This window comes from Anabrus simplex, chromosome 1, assembly GCF_040414725.1.
Source record: "Anabrus simplex isolate iqAnaSimp1 chromosome 1, ASM4041472v1, whole genome shotgun sequence".
NCBI classification, from domain to species: Eukaryota; Metazoa; Arthropoda; class Insecta; order Orthoptera; family Tettigoniidae; genus Anabrus; species Anabrus simplex.
This window is the reverse complement of record NC_090265.1, coordinates 1,751,524,044-1,751,544,342: the sequence shown is the minus strand read 5'-3', so window position 1 is coordinate 1,751,544,342 and position 20,299 is coordinate 1,751,524,044. Positions and strand designations below refer to the sequence as shown.

General features: G+C 42.1%; 1 protein-coding gene across 1 annotated transcript in view; it reads right to left on the bottom strand.

The window, feature by feature from the left end:
• GEFmeso (Guanine nucleotide exchange factor in mesoderm) overlaps window positions 1–20,299 on the bottom strand; it is a 199,584-nt gene that overhangs the window by 143,117 nt on the left and 36,168 nt on the right. Inside the window, exon 4 of the mRNA XM_068226715.1 lies at window positions 8,727–8,896. Within this exon, the coding sequence (XP_068082816.1) occupies window positions 8,727–8,896 (170 nt within the window). The remainder of the gene's footprint in view (window positions 1–8,726; window positions 8,897–20,299) is intronic.

Here is a 20,299-nt window from a genome sequence, read left to right as displayed (position 1 = left end):
AAAAAGAAGACGAAGAAGAAAAGCTACAAATTTCTGTCATTAAGGTACCTAAGACAGTAGGTGAGTCTTTCCTTTTCCCTGAAAATGAAAAACCTACAACCTGTTTTCCAGTCATTGACCGGGTCAGGGATATAGTGAATGAACCATAAATAGGCTGTCCCAAAGTGATTTATTGCCCGACTCGTTGGCTGAACGGTCAGCGTACTGGCCTTCGGTTCAGAGGGTCCCGGGTTCGATTCCCGGCCGGGTCAGGGATTTTAACTTTCATTGGTTAATTCCAATGGCTCGGGGGTTGGGTGTTTGTGCTGTCCCCAACATCCCTGCAACTCACACACCACACATAACACTATTCCCTATTCACTATTCACATGGCAGATGCCGCCCACCCTCATCGGAGGGTCTGCATTACAAGGGCTGCACTCGGCTAGAAACAGCCACACGAAATTATTATGTTGTTATTATTATTATTATTATTATTATTATTATTATTATTAGTGATTTATTAATGACTGATAGATGCCATGAAATGACAATGGAGAGTGTTGCTGGAGTGAAAGATGACAGGGAAGTACCCAGAGAAAAACCTGTCCCGCCTCCGCTTTGCCCAGCACAAATCTCACATGGAGTGACCGGGATTTGAACCACGGTATCCTCTCCCTGAAAATATTACCTGAAAATCAAATAGCAGTCATCCGTTTTGAGCCTGCAGGCTAGGATGAAGGCACTGTGGCAACACCTACAAGATGCAAAGTAAGTAGTCTGCTATCTAACCCACGAATGATATCAACTGTTCAAGTACTATATCAGCGACCTCAGAGTACGTAACAAAACACAGAGCTACGGTAAAGGATCACTTTGCATATTATTTCTCATACGTGTAAGGCAATAAAATACGCTGGATGCGGTCGTGAAAGTCTTCTGACAACGATACGGATACACTTCAACCAGCAGAATGCACATGTAACGTCAACGTTCATGGAACATCAGAACTATGTGAGGAAGAAGAAGGGGGCTATTTATAAGCCTGTAACAGGATCTGTTCGGCCTATAAACTCGCTATGAATGAATACGAACCGTTATGCTGTGCGATACAGCAGAGGAAATTGCCTGTCCCTCAGCTTTGTTGTAGGAGAGATCATCTCAGGAAACTCCCACGTTTAGAACACGCCCTAAAGCATCTTCAACTTGCCTTAATCAATTTAAGTGAAGTAACTGAACACAACCAACATTCCCACAGAAACAGCAGCGTGTTTGATAACGAACTCTCAGAGCGCACGTACAACACGCTGAAATTCCTTTCAGGCCAGCGTTGTTGCTTCGTTTGTGAGTAAGCGACATTATCATCGGTATTCTGCACATGTGGGCAGAAATTATTCCTGTTAATCCGTGTTCAAAATCAAAGGAACCCGTAGAAATGTATCTCTAAGGAGATGAGGAGGGCTGACTACTGATCCTAAACACGACGTATGTCTACATTTCCAGGATGATATTATTATTATTATTATTATTATTATTATTATTATTATTATTATTATTATTATTTATTTCTTTCTTAATCTGTTTACCCTCCAGCGTTGCTTTTTCCCTCGGATTCAGCGAGGGATCCCACCTCAACCGCCTAAGGGCAGTGTCCTGGAGCGTGAGACTTTTGGTCGGGTATACAACTGGGGAGAGGACCAGTACATCGCCCAGGTGGCCTCACCTGCAATGCTGAACAGGGGCCCTGTGGGAGGATGGGAATATTGGAAGGGATAGACAAGGAAGGAAGTGGCCGAGGCTTAAATTAGGTACCATCCCGGCATTTACCTGAAGGAGAATTGGGAAACCACGGAAAACCACTTCGAGTATGGCTGAGGTGGGAATCGAACCCCCCTCTACTCAGTTGACCTCCCGAGGCTGAGTTGACCCCGTTCCAGCCCTCGTATCACTTTTCAAATTTCGTGGCAGAGCCGGGAATCGAACCCGGGCCTCCGGGGGTGGCAGCTAATCACAACACACCGGAGGTGGACATTATTATTATTATTATTATTATTATTATTATTATTATTATTATTATTATTATTATTATTATTATTATTATTATTATTATTTTCGTTTATGGCCATTTGAGACCACGCTAAGCAACAATCACACATTACTGGAAGCCTTCTTTGCAGCCCATAATCTTTGTATTCTTTCTCTGCCAGCCTGTCTTCTTTCCTCTGTCCATCCCAACTTTCTGTTCGTCATGAAAGCTGTCGATCACTGATCTATACTTTGTTCGGTTTAGGATATATTCCCGATTTAATCCAGACTGCTCAAGACATTTTCTTACCTCCCTAAACCATTTGTCGAAAACTTTACGTCTACTATCGAGTGTTTTAAAAATGGTTTCGTCAGACTCTCCTCCTTCATTCTAAACAGATGTCTACAAAATTTGAGTCCTCTTTTCTTCATTGACTCACTCAATCTTTCACTTTCTTGGTATATTTCTCCCCTTCTTCGTAACCTATACTGGCTATCCACGATTTTTGGACCAATTATCTTGCGGAGGATCTTCCTCTCAAATGTCTCAGCTTATCTTAGTCCCAACATTCCTATTATTCGAAGGCATTCACTAGCATACAGACACACTGTTTCGATTACCGTACTGTATTTTAGAAGGATATTATTATATATACCGAGCGAGCTGGCCGTGCAGTTAGGGTCGAGAAGGTGTGAGCTTGCATTCGGGAGATAGTGGATTCGAACTCTACTGTGGGCAAACTTGAAGATGTTTTCCGTCGGTTCTCATTTTCACACCAATCAAAATGCTGGGGCTGCACCTTATTTAAGGCCACAACCGCTTCCTTCCTACTCCTAGCCCTTTCCTATCCCATCGTCGCCATAAGACTTATCTGTGTCGGTACGACGTAAAGCAAATTGTAAAAATAAAATTAAAAAATTATTATATGCCTGGCTGGTGAAGCGCATCGACTGAGCCTTGTGTTGTATTTGGAGGTCTACATGGTGTTACTAAGGCGTACCCTCGACGCTTCGAGATGATCTTTACATTTTTTTAAAATTGTAAAACAGCGATATTATTAACCCCCTTTAACACCAGTCGGAGGGGGGGAAAAGTGATGGTATCGGCTATGAAAGTCAGGAAAATGAAAGATTCCTTCGCCTCTCAAACCTTCTATCATCGAGGTTGGAACAGAAATGTTTGCCCCCCCCCCCCCCTTACTGTAAGGAACTCATCAGAGCAAAATTATCACTTGCCCTTACAAATACTACGCCCAGGAATTAACTACGAGAGATGAAAGTGAATAGCCAATGGAAATAATAAAGTGGTATGTGCATGGAATGAGGGTTGGAAAATCCCTGGGAAAAGATGCACACCCAGGGTAGACGCCATAGCCGAGACAGAACTACTACTATTTAGGCTCACAGATTTCTCGCTTGACCAGGACTGCAATTGCACGTGTTTTCACATGGTGAACCTCGAACCAGTCCTCAGACCCAGGTAAAAATCCCTGACCTGGCCGGGAATCGAACCCGGGGTTTCCTGGTAGGAGAAAGTCTCGATACTTCTAGACCATAGTGCCGTCAAAGTAATACAAATGTAAAATAAAACTACAGTAAATAATTTACAATACCATTCTGAATGTATTTTGACACTTTGAATTGAAGAACGTGATGGATCCGGTTCATACAGTGTTGTTATGGAACGCGGCCCGTTCCATTCATCATACGAACTTTGTTCTTGAAACTCATTTTGAATTTGTTCTTGTAGCGAATCGCACGGGTACCGGTAGGTTTTATATAAAATGCATTGTTTAGTAGGTCCAGCAGAACACATTTGTAGGAATGGGCGATAGATTTTATCGATTTCGGATGTTGAATTTTTACTTCGCTATTCATTATACTAGATCAGTTATGTTTACAAGTTTGTAGCCAACAACTGACTACCCCTCTACTGATCGAAAGTACTGGTTGAGTGACATATTGACTCACGAGTTTTATTTAGGCTGGACAGCTAGCTCGCTTGATATTCCTGTCAAACATCGGCAGCCCACAGACGGGGGTTTTGACGTCATAGAAGAGACCATTTCACCAGTTTAGTGGAGTAAATTTACATGTCGCTTTCTTTTAGACAGTCCAGTTTCAATATGAGACCTGTTTGCAGTCAAGTTTTAGGTTGGATTTTAATATTCTATCTACCTATTTTTATTAGACCTCCACTGCCGTTATTTTCGTAAAATGAAGCTGCAGATTTGCTCAGGATTAGCATATGATTGGATGCTTTAAACTCACTTCGCATGGAACATGATTTCGCAGAAAACTTTCTTTCAGCAATTAGATTATTGGGAAACACTTCATCTACGTCAAAATCCCACACTAAAAGTGTCGGTTTCTCCATCAGGAAAGCAAAAATATTAATAGCCTTGTCCTTGCTAAATTTACCCATTTTGGTCCACATGCAGGATGGATACCGACAATATTACGATCTTGAAAAATGTTGTAGTTGATTGAACATTCTTATACTGCCGCTTGTAGAAGAGGGTAAGAAATATGACAATATGGCAATTCTGCTGACGAAAGACTTCACAGGTGTAACGCCAATCTGAATTGTAGATAGGTAACCAGGCAAGCTGACCAACTGCCCAATATCGTAGTGGGTCATTAGAGACCCGTAGTTAGTATTACAGTGTATTCATCGAGTTGGGAGGGTGGAGGAAAACAACGGCAAAGGAATAATCAACTCGCTTTAAGTTGTTGTTAATGACAAACAGCTAGGCAGGTCTGAAACGGTTTGGATAGAAAAACATGCACACAGTTGAATACAAGTGAAGACTTAGCTACCTATGTAACTCGTCTCATCTTCCTTCCCTGACAAATTCATAAAGGTTGCCCGAATGAAACTAGACTTTTCTTGGTTTCTGTAATAGTTTATTGTTTGGAATACTTGAACATACAGCAGGTAAAGAGTGATGTATGGATGACGTCTGGCTAAATATTGTCGCCTTGGTTGTTTAAGCACGGCCGACTTGATCCGTCGCTCTAGCTAGCTCAGCGAGTGATCCAGTCGGCCGTGGTTTAAGAAGTGGTCCCAACAGTATACTTGATGATGGATACCCCGAGAGAACAACGTCCGGAACAATTCCACAAGCGTCTCGGACTCCATTGCTTGCGAACCGGCATCCTTTGATTGTTCTCTTTCTTTTCTTTGCTTTCTTTCATCAGTCTTTTTTCATTTTCTCACCAGGCTGCCTTCTGTTTTTAAACAGTTTAGGTCATTTAAATACTTTTCTTCATTTAGAAATAGTTACAAAAAAGTCATCTTTATCAAGAAATATAGTTGAACTGTAAATGAATATTGCATGCCTTTCCAGTTTATTAGGCTTGTTTCAGACGCAGATGTACTCGCCCTTAGAATACGTAAGTGGTCAATCAACAATAGGTCTATTGATCATTAAATCTTCAACTTAAAAAATTAAAGAAGCATAAAGAAACTGAAATATCATGCCCCACGCAAATTCGGGATTAGGATGTCCAGTGAACAGAACGAAAATTAGTAGACCTCAAATTATTATTAATAGTTGAAATGAATGGAAAATATACAGTGACAAATAATTGACGGTATATTCTCCCTATCAGATTTGGAGGATGGAATGTCACATGCTCAGTATCACCTGTATGTAATTCAATTTGGTTGAGTCCTGTTTCCCGACGAGCTGACACGGTAAATTGTTTATTGTCAGGCACTGCCTTGATGGGGAAGATTTTACTCTAATTGGTTTTGTTATGTGGAGAATATTTTTCTCGTGCTCTGTTATTATCGTCCTCTTGAACATCGTCCTTAATCGCTTTGGACCGTGTCCAAAACATTAGGCTAACGCACTTTTAAACTCCTACATTCGAGAGTTAAAACATCGTTTGGAGGCGTCGAGTTCACGCAAGAGTTTGATATAAAAAGAAGGAAGTAATTAAAGCGAACTTGTCAACAATATTTTGAGCATGTCCTGTATCTGAGAGAGTTGCTTCTGTATAACGAGGAGGGAAAGAATGAAACGACCAGTCCCGCCTTAATTGTAGGTTACAAGTGACTTTGGTCAGTCCTTTTTAAAACACAAAAGATCGCAATTGCTACAGAGATTTCCTCTGTATTGTAGTCTTCACCATGATAGAATTTCCATTTATTATGGAACAATATCCTGTATATACAGGCTGACATTAAAACAAGGTAATACCAGTGGGTTTTTTTCTCGAAGAAAGTTAACCGGTACTCACTCGATCGATCCGAAACAGTACCTTTTCTCTCCGGGTCCAAATTGATTACTTCTTGACATATAGAGAGCTTTTTATTTTTCACGATTATCCAGTTTCCTCCCCCCCCCCCCCCCAAAAAAATATTCAGCTTTACGCTGTGGAGTCCAACACGCGGGAAGATTTTCATTCGCGACCGCATACTCGGTAGCCACAACCACGAGTTCAGCTTTTACAGATTTGTTCGTGGCATTTTCCCCACAAACTTATGTTCAGCACACTACATTCACTTGATTCGGTCTTAGAAATTTTCAACTTCTTACCTCCCGGAGCGGACGATAAGAACTGAGTGATTTTCGAGTTCATTGCTTTTCATAAAGACCATAGGAAACACACAAATTATAGAATTTACAACGGACGCAACCACAGCACACAAAACAACAAAGTTAAGTGAAAAGGACGTGAAGTTGATCACAGTCACACGAAGGAAGTTTACAAATTGTAAGCGGTAAGCACGCACAGTCGAAAGAGTACTGCTGAAGAACCGGATCGGTATCATATGCTTACGATCAGTAACTATGGATGAAAGTGAATCTATCGAAACTTATTGACGCCGTAATTCGACACAAGCGATGATAGCAGCACGTATGGGGAGATACACTTTCTATTTTTGCTAGTTGCTTTACGTCGCTCCGAAAAAGATAGGTCTTATGGCGACGATGGGATAGGAAAGGCCTACTGTAGGAGTTGGAAGGAAGCGGCCGTGGCCTTAATTAAGGTACAACCCCTGCATTTGCCTGGTGTGAAAATGGGAAACCACAGAAAAACCATCTTCAGGCCTGCCGACAGTGGGATTCGAACCTACTATCTCCCGGATGCAAGCTCACAGCCGCGTGCCCCTGACCGCACGACCAACTCGCCCGGTGAGATACACTTTTAAACAATGAATTCGAATCTTCACAACAATTTTTTCAAATTTGAAATTTACCGGTACGCGTACCGGAGCGTACCGGCAGAAAAGAAACCCTGGAAAATACGCATGTCCGCCTCTGTGGTGTGTAGTGGTTAGCGTGATTAGCTGCCATCACCCAGAGGCTCAGGTTCGATTCCCGGCTCTGCCACGAAATTTGAAAAGTGGTACGAGGGCAGGAACGGGGTCCACACAGCCTCGGGAGGTCAACTGAGTAGAGGTGGGCTCGATTCCCATCACAGCTATCCTCGAAGTGGTTTTCCGTGGTTTCTCATTTCTCCAATAGGTAAATGCCGGGATGGTATCTAACTTAAGGCCACGGCCACTTCCTTCCCACTTCCTTGTCTATCCCTTCCATTCTTCCCATTCCTCCACAAGGCCCCTGTTCAGCATAGCAGGTGAGACCACCTGGGTGAGGTACTGATTCTCTCCTGTTGTATCAGCCCGACCCAAAGTCTCACGCTCCAGAACACTGCCCTTGAGGCGGTAGAGGTGGGATCCCTCGCTGAGTCCGAAGGAAAAACTAACCCCGGAGAGTAAACGGACTAAGAAAGAAAGAAATAAAAAGAAAGGATAATATTTATCAATTTTATATATAAAGTTATATTAATTAAAAAAGCTCTAATATATAACGAAGATGTGTTACAACAGTATAACTAAAGCGGCATTTCCGTGCTGCAGAGGTGGTGTCTCAGGATCTTGATGGAGTCTTGGAGAATGAGAGTCACAATTTCGTGGATGAGCTTCATTGGAAGGTAAAAGCGCTTCCACGTGGCGGCAAAGTTAATCTTGAAAGAACGTAGTAGGGAAGAAACTCATGATGGAATATGATGATGAATTTGCGACAGCTAAGGCATGTCTTTAAAATTTAACCGACTGGAGTGAACGTCTTGCTGCAGGAAGAAGGGGTAGAACACCATCCTGCTTAGGAAATATTGATTGTCCTTAACATGCGATTAGCGCAGTGGCTTAGATGCGGGTTTTGTACCCGGTTGGCCGAGGTTCGTATCTCTGTTGATCCTGTGTTGAAATATTCACCTCAAAATTATCTATTTTCATTCTAATACCAACCTCGCAACACTTCGATTCTCATTTACCAGCATAGATAGACGTAGTCTTTCATGTCGACATCTGATAAATAGATTATGTGGTAGGGAAAGGATTTTTAGGTACTAATAAGTTGGAATGCAAACGTATTTGAACAAGGCGCAAGTATCATCTAGCCGCCCTACAGCTATGTAGATGAGCTGCATACATTTAAGTGGTTGTGATACTTCAGATCGCTAATAGTTATGCAAATCTCACTGCAGAACTGCTGTGCGGGTAGAAAACACTTGCGCCTAGATTAAATTCGTTTGGATTCTAACTTATTATTAGTAGTACCTAACAATCCTTTCCCGTTCTGTCTTTAGGGGTATTATTACGCGATTGCATTTAGACAATTGTAGATGTTTCAACCATTATACAGAAGACCTTGCCAATATACTCTAATGTGATTTTGTTTGAAAATCATAAGTGTTGTTCCTACCTCAATGATCTCCTGCAGGTCGCGGACGTAGACGCCTTCCGTCTCGACGACTTCCATAACGACGCGGTCCATATAGCTGAGGTGTGGATCACAGTAGCGAGGTCGTCCTGGGGGCGGACAGGGTGAGCTTATGTAGCTGCAGGGACTGCAAACGCCGCTGTCCCCGGAGCCTGCAAGAGATACATGTACAATTACATCCACTGATTCCTGGTAACAAAGCAAATAACTGAAGAGGGATAAGTAAACACTACTCAAATCATGGTTACTGTTTTTTTTTTTTTTTTTAATGTGCTCATTGCCACAAACAGCAAAATGTGTTGATTACATCTTTGATCCACGCCAAGCAACAGTTACCATCCTGTATCAGTACACTACTGGCGACTAAAGACAAAAATGTATATATTATTACTAGGAAATATGTAACAGAAACTCGCCTACAAATGTGACTGATTTTATATGGATATTTACGTAATTATAATCCGAAAATGTGCAATATACATTTATATGTATTTTTTATATATCTTCCAATCTATGTCAATGAACTGAAAGGAATTTCAATGAATTGCAAAGTTCAAACCAGCATTTTGTAATATCCTAATGGCTATTAGGTCTGACACTTACATAAAGCCAAATATATATATACAGGCTGAAGCGAAATTCGCGCACTCGGGCATCCAGCGCGACTCCTCACATGCCAGCAATAAAAAAATCTCTCTCACAAAAGTTCGTCCTGCGAGTATATCCGGGAGAAAAAGGATGTTGAAGAGTGGCAATCTGGCAACACTGTAACCACATGTAGTGTAACTACCTCTGTCAGCACATTTAACTCGTACTGTACAGTTAGTGCAATGGATAAGAGTTTTGGATTAGCATGCAGGAGGTCGAGGGGGTCGATCCTGGTTTGAGGCGTATGTTTTTTATTTCGTAAATGTAGTCCAGGTGGTATGGTATCTGGCATCGTAATCGTCAACAGCGATTGCAGCGGCTCCTCTACAAATCTTTTGCACTTACATACTACAATCCTAGATATGCACCAACATTCGTTTTCATTGGTCAGCTTTGAAAGACGCCCTTTCCACGTCGTGGGCGTGAATTTATTCGCACCACTTCATCTACTAGATGCGTTACAACGTGTTCAGCGTTACTACATTTTGTAAATGTAGGATAAATGTGAACTAAGAAACGATGTCTTACTGTATTACAGAATGTAATGTCCGATGGAAATTAGCAAATAAAAAAGTGCGCCTCAACCCAGGATCGAACCCTCGACCTCCTGCATGCTAACCCAAAACTCTATCCACTGCACCAACTATACAGCACGACTAATGTGTGCTGACAGAGATAGTTATCCTACATGTGGTTACAGTGTTGCAAGATTGCCACGCTTCAACGTCCTTTTTCTCCCGGATATACTCGCAGGACGAACTTTTGTGAGAGACATTTTTTATTGCTGGCATGTGAGGAGTCGCGCTGCGACGCCCGAGTGCGCGAATTTCGCTTCACCCTGTATATTTTTTAAATCACGTTTACCTATACTTATTTCATATACAACCTGTGACAATAAAGTTCGGTGAATAGTCCTGTACTATCAACACAGATGAACAATGTACGACAGTGACCTTACTGTCCTTCGAAATAGTCCCTTCCCATAACTATGCACTGCTGAGATCGGCGATACATGTCCTGGAAACTTTGCAAGGTTTCCTTTGGGATGGTGTTGAAAAGCCTCGTCACGTTTCGTTGGATGTCAGGAATATCGTCAAATCTATTTCCTTTCAAAGCGAGTTTGATGCGTGACTTTTCGGCTCTGACCTTTTTCCGACGAGGGGATCCCGGAGAGCGCCATTCCATACTTTGCCGTTTCGTTTCAGGGTCGTACCTGAGACACCAGGTTTCATCCTCAGTGACAATACAGTTCAAGAAATTTGGTGTCGCATCCGTCGTGTCGACAAAATCCTGTGAAGCCTCTAAATGTGCCTGCTTCTGATCGTCAGTCAAGTAATGTGGCACAAGACGAGAACACGTTTTCCTCTTCCCTAACTTCTGGGTAACGATTTGTCGCACGGATCCACGGTTAATCTGCAGTTCATCCGCTATCATGCGCACAGTTTATCTCCGATCGTTCGTGATTAATGTCCTTACCTTCTCAATGTTTTCGTCACTGACGGCGGTCGCCAGTCTTCCGCTACGGAGGTTGTCAGAAACACTTTCCCGGCCTCCTCGAAAACGGGCGAACCACTCGTACACACACTTCAAAGACACTGCTTGATCTTCATAAACACGTGCCAGCATCGCAAGCGTTTCTTTCGGTGTCTTGCCAAGCTTAAAACAAAACTGTACCTTGATCTTTTGGTCGTTCATGTTCCTGTTCGCAGTTCAGAACCAACGCACTAAACACGACTGTATCACACAGGTCTTACACGGCACACACACGATGCTCCACTGAACAACGTTGGGAGCATGTGGTCAAAACCTGCTGCCAATGTGTCGCCAGTGTTGCCGGATTGACCGCTCTGACTACATTCACCGAACTTTATTGTCACACGTTGTATTATAATCCTTACAGAGGCTTGAGTTTAAGAAAATGCATTTTGTTGAAATGAAATGGCGTATGGCTTTTAGTGCCGGGAGTGTCCGAGGACATGTTCGGCTCGCCAGGTGCAGGTCTTTTGATTTGACTCCCGTAGGCGACCTGCGCGTCGTGATGAGGATGAAATGATGATGAAGACGACACATACACCCAGCCCCCGTGCCAGCGAAATTAACCAATGATGGTTAAAATTCCCGACCCTGCCGGGAATCGAACCCGGGACCCCTGTGACCAAAGGCCAGCACGCTAACCATTTAGCCATGGAGCCGGACTGCATTTTGTTAACACTCCCACAGACTGAATTAAATGCATTTGCTGGCTAAAATTGGACCATGTCGGGGTACTTATGAATAGAGTGGTTCTGAGCAGACAAAATATTTGTAGGTACATTCAAGATCTATGATAGCCCGCCTGGTGGCCATGGTCGTTAAGGCGCTGAAGTCTAAAAACGGTCTAACACCGAGGTTAGCCGGTTCGAGTCCCGTTGGTCGAAAAAATTTTCACCATCAGAATGTTGGCCGGCAGGGTAGGGGAGGTGGTGGTATACAATTTCTAATCACTAGATTGCGTGCCAAAAGCCTGGATTAAATTCCAAACCTCTCCGCAGTGCTCATATGGAGTGAGGGCATATGACGCTGCTGATGGTGATTCGTCCGTCGGATGGGGACGTTAAGCCTTGAGCAGACCCCTTGGTGCTATTCGACAGGAGTAGGCTATGTGCCGGCACCGGGTTTCACCCTCTCCCTACTATCATATATCACGTCATTCATTTCATCTCTCATTAACTCCTCTGATGAGGTTGACGTCAGGAAGGGCATCCGGTCGTAAAAAACCGCCACGACAAATTCATCTCACCTCATACCCGACCCCGTAGGGAAACGGGACAAGGGTTGGACAAACAAACATTCAAGATCTATGATGATGCACTCTGTGTCCAGTGGACTAAATTAATTCAGCCACAGACACCGTCAATACAACGAGGTAAATCGAAAAGTAAGTCTCCCGAAGTCGGAAAACTAGAACCTTGGCTCAGAGACAGTTGCAAAATGCTCGTTACTGAATGAGTGGTCACAGGACGAGGTCTGTACATAATGCTCAGTTTTCTGCGAGAAAAAGCACGGGAAGTGTCAACATTCACAGGAGGATTGTGTCTGCATACGGAAAGAAGTGATGTCTATCCAGCAAGAGCGGAAGTGAAGACGTGAATTCGCACAGGCTCGAACGACTGTGAAAGATAAAGGGCGGAATGGTTGTCCATTGACATCAGATGCAGTCCTTTATGCCAAAGATGAAATGGTACAGGAAAACAGACGTACTTGATCAGTAGAGGTGTTCAACGGACAGGATGTCACTTCCAAGGAAAGGAGACAAATAATAATAATAATAATAATGGCTTTACATCCGACGAACTATTTTCACGGTTTTCGGAGATGCCGAGGTGCCTGAATTTTGTCCAGCGGGAGATTTTAGGTACCGGTAAACCTACCGACACGGGGCTGACGTATTTGAGTGCTTTCAAATACCACCGGACTGAACTGGGGTCGAATCAGCCAACATGAGCTCAGAAAACCAAGCCTTAACCTTCTGAGCCACTCAGCGCACCTAGAGGAGACAACACAAATGGTTGAGTAGCATGTCTAAAAACCAAAGGAGTGATGCCGAAATAAAGTAGCCTAGTGCTTGTCTTTACTTGTTCACCTACAGAACACTAGGAACACTTCATTTTTGACTGAACGTCTTCGTAGACAGCAATGCAATGGGGACGTCGAAAATGGTGCCCATTCCACCAATATGGGACATCTGCAACCCAGCAGCTGAAGCTACTGTACAAACAAGACAATGATTATTATTTGTTGAGAGACTGGTTTATGTGGATTAACACTAATGTTTCGGGTTCTCCTAATTCTTCCAGAGTCGGCCATAACTACATCTTCCCATGATTTCCTTAAAAAATTTGCTATTTTTTTATGTCGCACCGACACAGATAGTTCATATGGCAACAATGGGATAGGAAAGGCCTGGGGATGGGAAAGAAGCGGCAGTGGCCTTAATTAAGGTACAGCTCCAGCATTTGACCGCTGTGAAAATGGGAAACCACGGAAAACCATCTTCAGGGCTGGCGACAGTGAGGTTCGAACCCACTATCTTACGGGTGCAAGCTCACAGCCGCGCGCCCCTAACAGCACGGCCAACTCGCCCGGTCCCTTCAAAAATAACATACAACAGAGCTCTTAAATGCGTCTTCCCACGATATGCCCCGGGTATGCCAGCTGCATTCCCTGGATGTGCATCAGAAGTTTGCACTTCTTGCAGATCTTCCATAGAAAACTGCAGATGAGAAAAAAAAAAAAAAAAAAAAAAAAAAAAAAAAAAAAAAAAAAAAAAAAAAAAAAAAAATTAAATTTAAAAAATCCAATCCATCCTATAGGTTCTCAGTTTCAGTTCGTATACCTACGCTTCACAGCTATCCAGTTTCTTACGGTATCTGGATGCAACATTCATGCCCCTACCTTGCGAACAACGCAACTTAACAATGGACTAACCTAATTCGGGTTTGTAGACAAAGATCTCATATTTTCAGAAGTCTCATCATTGTTATAAACGAAGATCGTATCATTTCTAACCGCATTCGTATATATTACTGAGGTAATGAACTGGGAAACCTGCTTATAGGTACTGGATCCGTCTCATCTTCATTATGAGCAATGAATTACTTAATATCTATATTTATATAAACGACCATAAGGATCTCCTTATACAGTAAAATGGAGGAACTACGCACTATTCCGAGAAATCCACGCAATTTCACGCTGTAAGGATCTGCAGCTGTGTGGACTAATAATGCTGCTCTCTCACTCACGACGATGAGGAAGAAAAAATCTAATTAAGTTTGCTTTAACGCACTTGATCATCGCACCATTATGCAAGTGTGGACTCGCAATACACATACGAGTAACTATAAATGAAGAGATCGTTAAGATTGAAATTGCAATGGTAATTCTCGGAGTCGCTTAATCTTCGAGGGTATCGCAATACTAAAGAGAACATGAAGTAAATATAACGGTACAGAGATTTATTACAAGAGGTATTCTGTCATTAAAGGCCTGCTCACATAGAGATGGAACAAATCAAAATATAGCGCCTAAAATACAATTAACTATATTATTATTATCTGAGCTTTCTCCAGGTATATTTTTGACTTCTTGGATCCATGGTACACTCCTAAATTTTCTGCTGTATGTCGTGATATTGTGTGTAAGCCTTGTTGTTGGGAGTCTTTGAATGTATCCATAAAATTTCAATCTTCGTTTTCTAATATCTGCTGCCAGGTTGGACAGTTTCTCTGTTGCATTTCAGTCTGTATCAGTCTTCAGTTTCTTCTGGAGCAAGAATTTTCCTCATACTCTTTCGTTCTTCCTTCAGAATGTTCTCTATAATAGATCCCTTTTTCTATTGAGTACCAGCGTATCGCTCGCATCTGATCACAGTATTGTAGTGCCTATATTATTATTGGTCCAACTCCTTGCAGCCTTCGGTTCAGAGTGTTATGGGTTAGATTTCCGGTCAGGCTGGGGATTTTAGCCACGTCTGGTTAATTCACTTAGCTCGGAGACTTGTGTTTTTTGTGTTCATCTCAATGCACATCTTTTCATTCTTTACACACATCACAACAAAAACAGCCGCGGAAATTTGCACATAGGGTTGGTGTGAGGAAGAGTATCCGGTCGTAAAAATGGGACAACTGTAACTGCATTCTGGAACTCAAATAAGTGAGAGTAAGCCAAGAATTATTATTATTACGATTTGTTTGTATAACGTCCGCGGGGTAACCAGGATCAATTTACGTCCTGGGCTGAAGTTTAAAGCCAGATGCTCCTTCTGCCACCACGCACCGGTCGGAGAGAAAAATCCTACCAGATGCAGCCGCGGTTCGAACCCAAATCATTCGGATTGGGAGCGCTTTCCTATTACTGCTCCGATTTTGTACTTAGTTCTCTCCTCCATCAGATTATTTTCTGTCGTCTTAGCCTGCCTTTCGTCGTTCTTGATTATACTTTTCATTCATTCATAATGGACTTTGGCCAACTGTGGACGACGTAAATAACTCTTCATGACTTCAGTTTCCTTTGGTGCCAATATTCCTTCATTCTCTTGCTTACAGCTTCTTTCTTTTCAGGCGTCTAATGTTGTTTCTTCTTGGTCGCTGTTTCTGGCTCTAGAAACCCCTCGAATGTGTGTATCGTGTTTCTGAAAGTGGTTCTGTTGTGGATGTCTTGATCCATGATGTTCATTTCTTGCAGATCGTTCTTGGTGTTAACAAACCATTTGTCACAATAATTGTCTTTCCTATTGGGCTTGTTGAAATGGTTAAACATTTTCTTAGTGAGTCTATCGTCGGGTATTCTTGAAATATGCCAAAACCCTTCGTTTACGTTTAGTTTTCATTAATATTAACCCACCACTTTCAGTAGTCTGTTGACCTAGTTATTTTCTAACCCACAGCCGACAAAATATCAGACTTGGAGCAAAAATGACAACATGAACTTGTCTTCAGAATATAACAACCCATGGTGAGCCATCTGGTGACGAATAAGAGCAGACTACCATTTCATCAGTAGAGAAACGTTCAATTGAACTTTTCCGACAGCCGTGGTCGGTCAAGGTTCACTTCTAAGGAAGCGGACTTTATGAAAAGTGAAATTTTCCTGCAGTACCTTTTTCACACGATATAAAACCTAGAGATATCAAGCGTAATGACGGTGGTAACTCTAAAACTAACGTTTGTCTGCGAAGCCATGAAAAAAATAATAAATGCATACACATACACCATTATTATAGACCGTTATACCTTTCAGCGTTCAGTCTACAAGCCACTGTCAATTTACTAAATGTCCCCACGATCCTCTATTTGTAACTAATTCTGTGACCTCATTTAGTTCTATACCTCTTATCTTTAAATCGTTAGAAACTGAGTATAACCGTCGTCATCTTGGTCTCCCTGTACTTCTTTTACCCTCCATAACAGAGTACATTATTCTCTTAGGTAACCTATCCTCCTACATTCGCCTCACATGACCCCACCCCCGAAGCCAGTTTATGCGTACAACTGCATCCATCGAGTTTATTCCTAACTTAGCCTTTATCTCCTCGTTCCGAGTACCCTCCTGTCATTGTTTCCACCTGTTTGTACCAGCAATCATTCTCGCTACCTTCACGTCTGTTCCTTCTAACTTATGAATAAGATATCCTGAGTCCACCCAGCTTTCGCTCCCGTAAAGCGAAGTTCGTCTGAAAACAGACAGATGTAAGGATAGTTTCGTCCAGGAGCTGACTTCCATCTTACAGAATACCGTTGATCGCAACTGCGAGCTCACTGCATTAGTTTTACTGCAGCTTGATTCAGTCTCACTTACTATATTACAGGCTGCTTACGACCAACTCCTGTTAATAAGATCTTTCCACTTATGGGAGTAGCACCTCCAGATGTTAGGAGACAAGTTGCAGCAGAGATTGAGAAGAAGAAGCAAGAAACAGATCCAAGACACCCAATTGGACTTCACGCCCACCAATCAAGATTGAAATCGAGGAAGAGCTTCCTACAAACAACAACGTCAATCCCATCATCACCCGAATCTCGGCGAAAGGAACTCTGAAGAAGGAAGTCGGCTATAGGATTATGGGACGTGAAAGAGAAGCAAGCTGCAGGACATCATCTTCAATATGGACATTGGAAGACACTTAACAGATTAAGATCTGGAGTGACACGTTGTAAAATCAACCTGAAAAGGTGGGGTTACAGTGATTAAGATTTGTGTGAGTGTGTGAAAAGCAAGATCATGGACACCTTCTCATCTGTATAAATCTGCCTAAACCATGTAGTATGAAGGATTTGGTGGAAGCCAATGAATGTGCCATCTCGACAGTTGAATACTGGAAAAACAAAGTGTAAATAGAGTAGTTGTAAATATATTGTAGTGATTTCGGACACGGATAAATAAAATAAACCATCCTGGGAGAACACACTTCCTAAATACTTGAAATTATCGACCTGTTCCAGCTTTGTCTCACCAATTTAACATTCAATTCTGTTGAATTTCCTACCTACTGACATCAATTTAGTCTTCGAAAGGCTAATTTTCATACCATACTCATTGCACCTATTTTCAAGTTCCAAGATATTAGACTGCAGGCTTTCGGCACAGTCTGCCATTAAGACCAAGTCATCAGCATAGGCCAGACTGCTTACTACATTTCCATCTAACTAAATACCTCCCTGCCACTTTATACCTTTCAGCAGATGATCCATGTAAACTACAAATGACAATGGTGAAAGATTACAGCCTTGTCTAACCCCTGTAAGTACCCCGAACTAAGAACTGATTCTACCATCAATTCTCACTGCAGCCCAATTGTCAACATAAATGCCTTAGTCCCTCAGTATGGCGAACATGTTCTCCCTCGCCACGAAGGGCGTGGAAATGAAAAAAGAAGTGTGAAATTTCCCCTTGGGAAAATCAAACAATCATAAACATGTCTTTCAATAAATGAAACTACTGATAACGATTAATTTATCTGCATTTATCGAATCGTTCTCGAGAGACATGCGTATGGAACTTGCAGTCGACAAGTGTAGGATTCATTGCAAAGAAAGAGGAAAACTGACTCAGAGCTATAAAACTACCACGAATGAAATCATTCAGAGCATGATGAGATGAGACTTCTTTGATAAAAGAGCCTTCTATATGTCTCTCTGTCATGGCCACCCATCACAACACAGCTTGCACGGTTGCTAGGTAACATCGCGTCACACAGGTGGTGGAGGTTGCTATTGTTTTAAGAGGAAGTAAAAGTAAGCAACCATCCTCTATATAACACTAATCAGAGAGAAAAATGTAAGGGATCCGACACTTCGAAAAATGAAGGTATTGTCCAAAGAAAGACAATGGCCACGAAGGATGTGAAAATGAAAGACTCCCTAGGCCTCAAGTGCTCTAATACCGTCGGGGTAGAAAAAGAAGAAGAGTTGACCAAGAGAGGTCTGATAAGATAGATAAAAGTGAGGAGCCTGGCACAAGTAAGTGGAAGCAATGCCAGGACTCAGCTAAGGGCCCCGTTCTGTATCGCTAATTTCGTGAGACACATTTTCAGATGGTCCTCAGCCATAAGAGATATTTTTCTTTTTTTAAATGAGCTTGGATCTGGGAGATAGTAGGTTCGAACCCCACTGTCGGCAGCCCTGAAGATGATTTTCCGTGGTTTCCCCATTTTCACACCAGGCAAATGTCTGGGGCTGTATCTTAATTAAGGCCACGGCCGCTACCTTCCCACTCCTAGCCCTTTCCAACCCTATCGTTGCCATAAGACCTATCTGTGCCGGTGCGACGTAAAGCCAGTTGAAAAAAATAGAAGACAATTGAAGAAAGCCAAACAGCTGTCTCCCAAAGGACATGCAATATTAACTATCATGAAGCAATGAGAATAAATTACTATTTAATTTATTTACTTGTTTATTTTCTTTGAAAGTGGGTCAACAAATCGAATTCTTCTTGCACTGTTCCGTTTCTAGGCTGATGCTGAAACACGGATCGAAAGTATGGTAGTTTATACACGAGATAACTAGCTTCCTGCACAAGCTTAAGGTATTGAACATAATGAGTAACAAGAATGATGGTCGATACGAACAGGTGGGAACAATAGTAATATTGACGAAGAAATTAAGTTAAGAATATAAGCGTTAGATGAAGCTGTACGTTTTGGCTGTAATTTGAGATGATGTTTTTCTCATATCTTTTTATACATAAACTAGTTGATCAACTTCCGTTGAAAGAGTTTAAAAGGAATCACAGGAAAACTGAAATTAAGACGGTCTGTGAATGGTCAGCGTTTCGACCTTCGGTTCGATTTAGTTCAATGAGGCGCGGGTTCGATTACCCACCAGGCCGATGATTTTAACTTCATACGGGTGATTCCTCTGTATCGGGGACTGGGTATTAGAGTTAGTCTTAATATATTTCTCTTCACGTACACACAACCAACCATCATGGAATCACGCAACAGTGAATACAACCCTCCACACAGGGTTGGTGTCGGGAAGGGCATGCGGCCGTAAAGTCAACATGAAGTGTAGACACCAATACATTGGGCCAAGAAGAAGGGTGAGAATTCAGGCCACTCAGCCTCAGAATCCTTGAATGGTGTATGAGTTAGCACACAGAGCAAAGATTGCCAACGTTTCTACTGGCATTTTCAAGGAAATACGACACAACCAAGGGCATCTGCACCACACTTCCATACATCAACTCCCGTTCAATGAGAGATATAGACTAACTTGTAGGTCAGCGGATGTGCATAAGAAAAACTGCTACTAAGAAGTGTGACAGAAATATATTAAACTAATAACACGGGATATTAATGCCTGCAACAAAAATAAATCTTCCCACGGAAAAAAAAAGAAACTGTTTGAGGAAGAAGACGAAGAGTTTATAAAAGAGAGTCATTTGATGTTGTGCGGATTTAAGCCGGCCCGTTGTTCAGTCATGGGCACAGTGGTGCCTTATTCTGAAGACTCCTTTCAATGCCAACCATTGTCACTGTAGTCTGCAGCAAGGATGGGAAGCAGTGTGTGGTATATATACTTCACAAGACACCGCCATGTTTGAAAAGACATGTAATAAACACACAAATCCGTTTTGCTGACATAGAAGATTAGCCTTACTTTACTTTTAAAACAGGCAATAGTTTACAGATAAATTACCAAATCCATAACAAGAGCACATTAAGAAGTTCACAAAACAATAATTTGGAAATTACAGTTATATTCATGCTAATACGGAGAGAATGTTTACAGCAATACTTTAGGAATCACGGTGGCTGTCATCTAACGTATGTTATTGCACCACGGGTGGAATATACTCTTAGTGCCATGTACCAAGTTCGTACATGCCATAGAGGAGTTGAAATTCCTTTATCTGTTGAACTATTA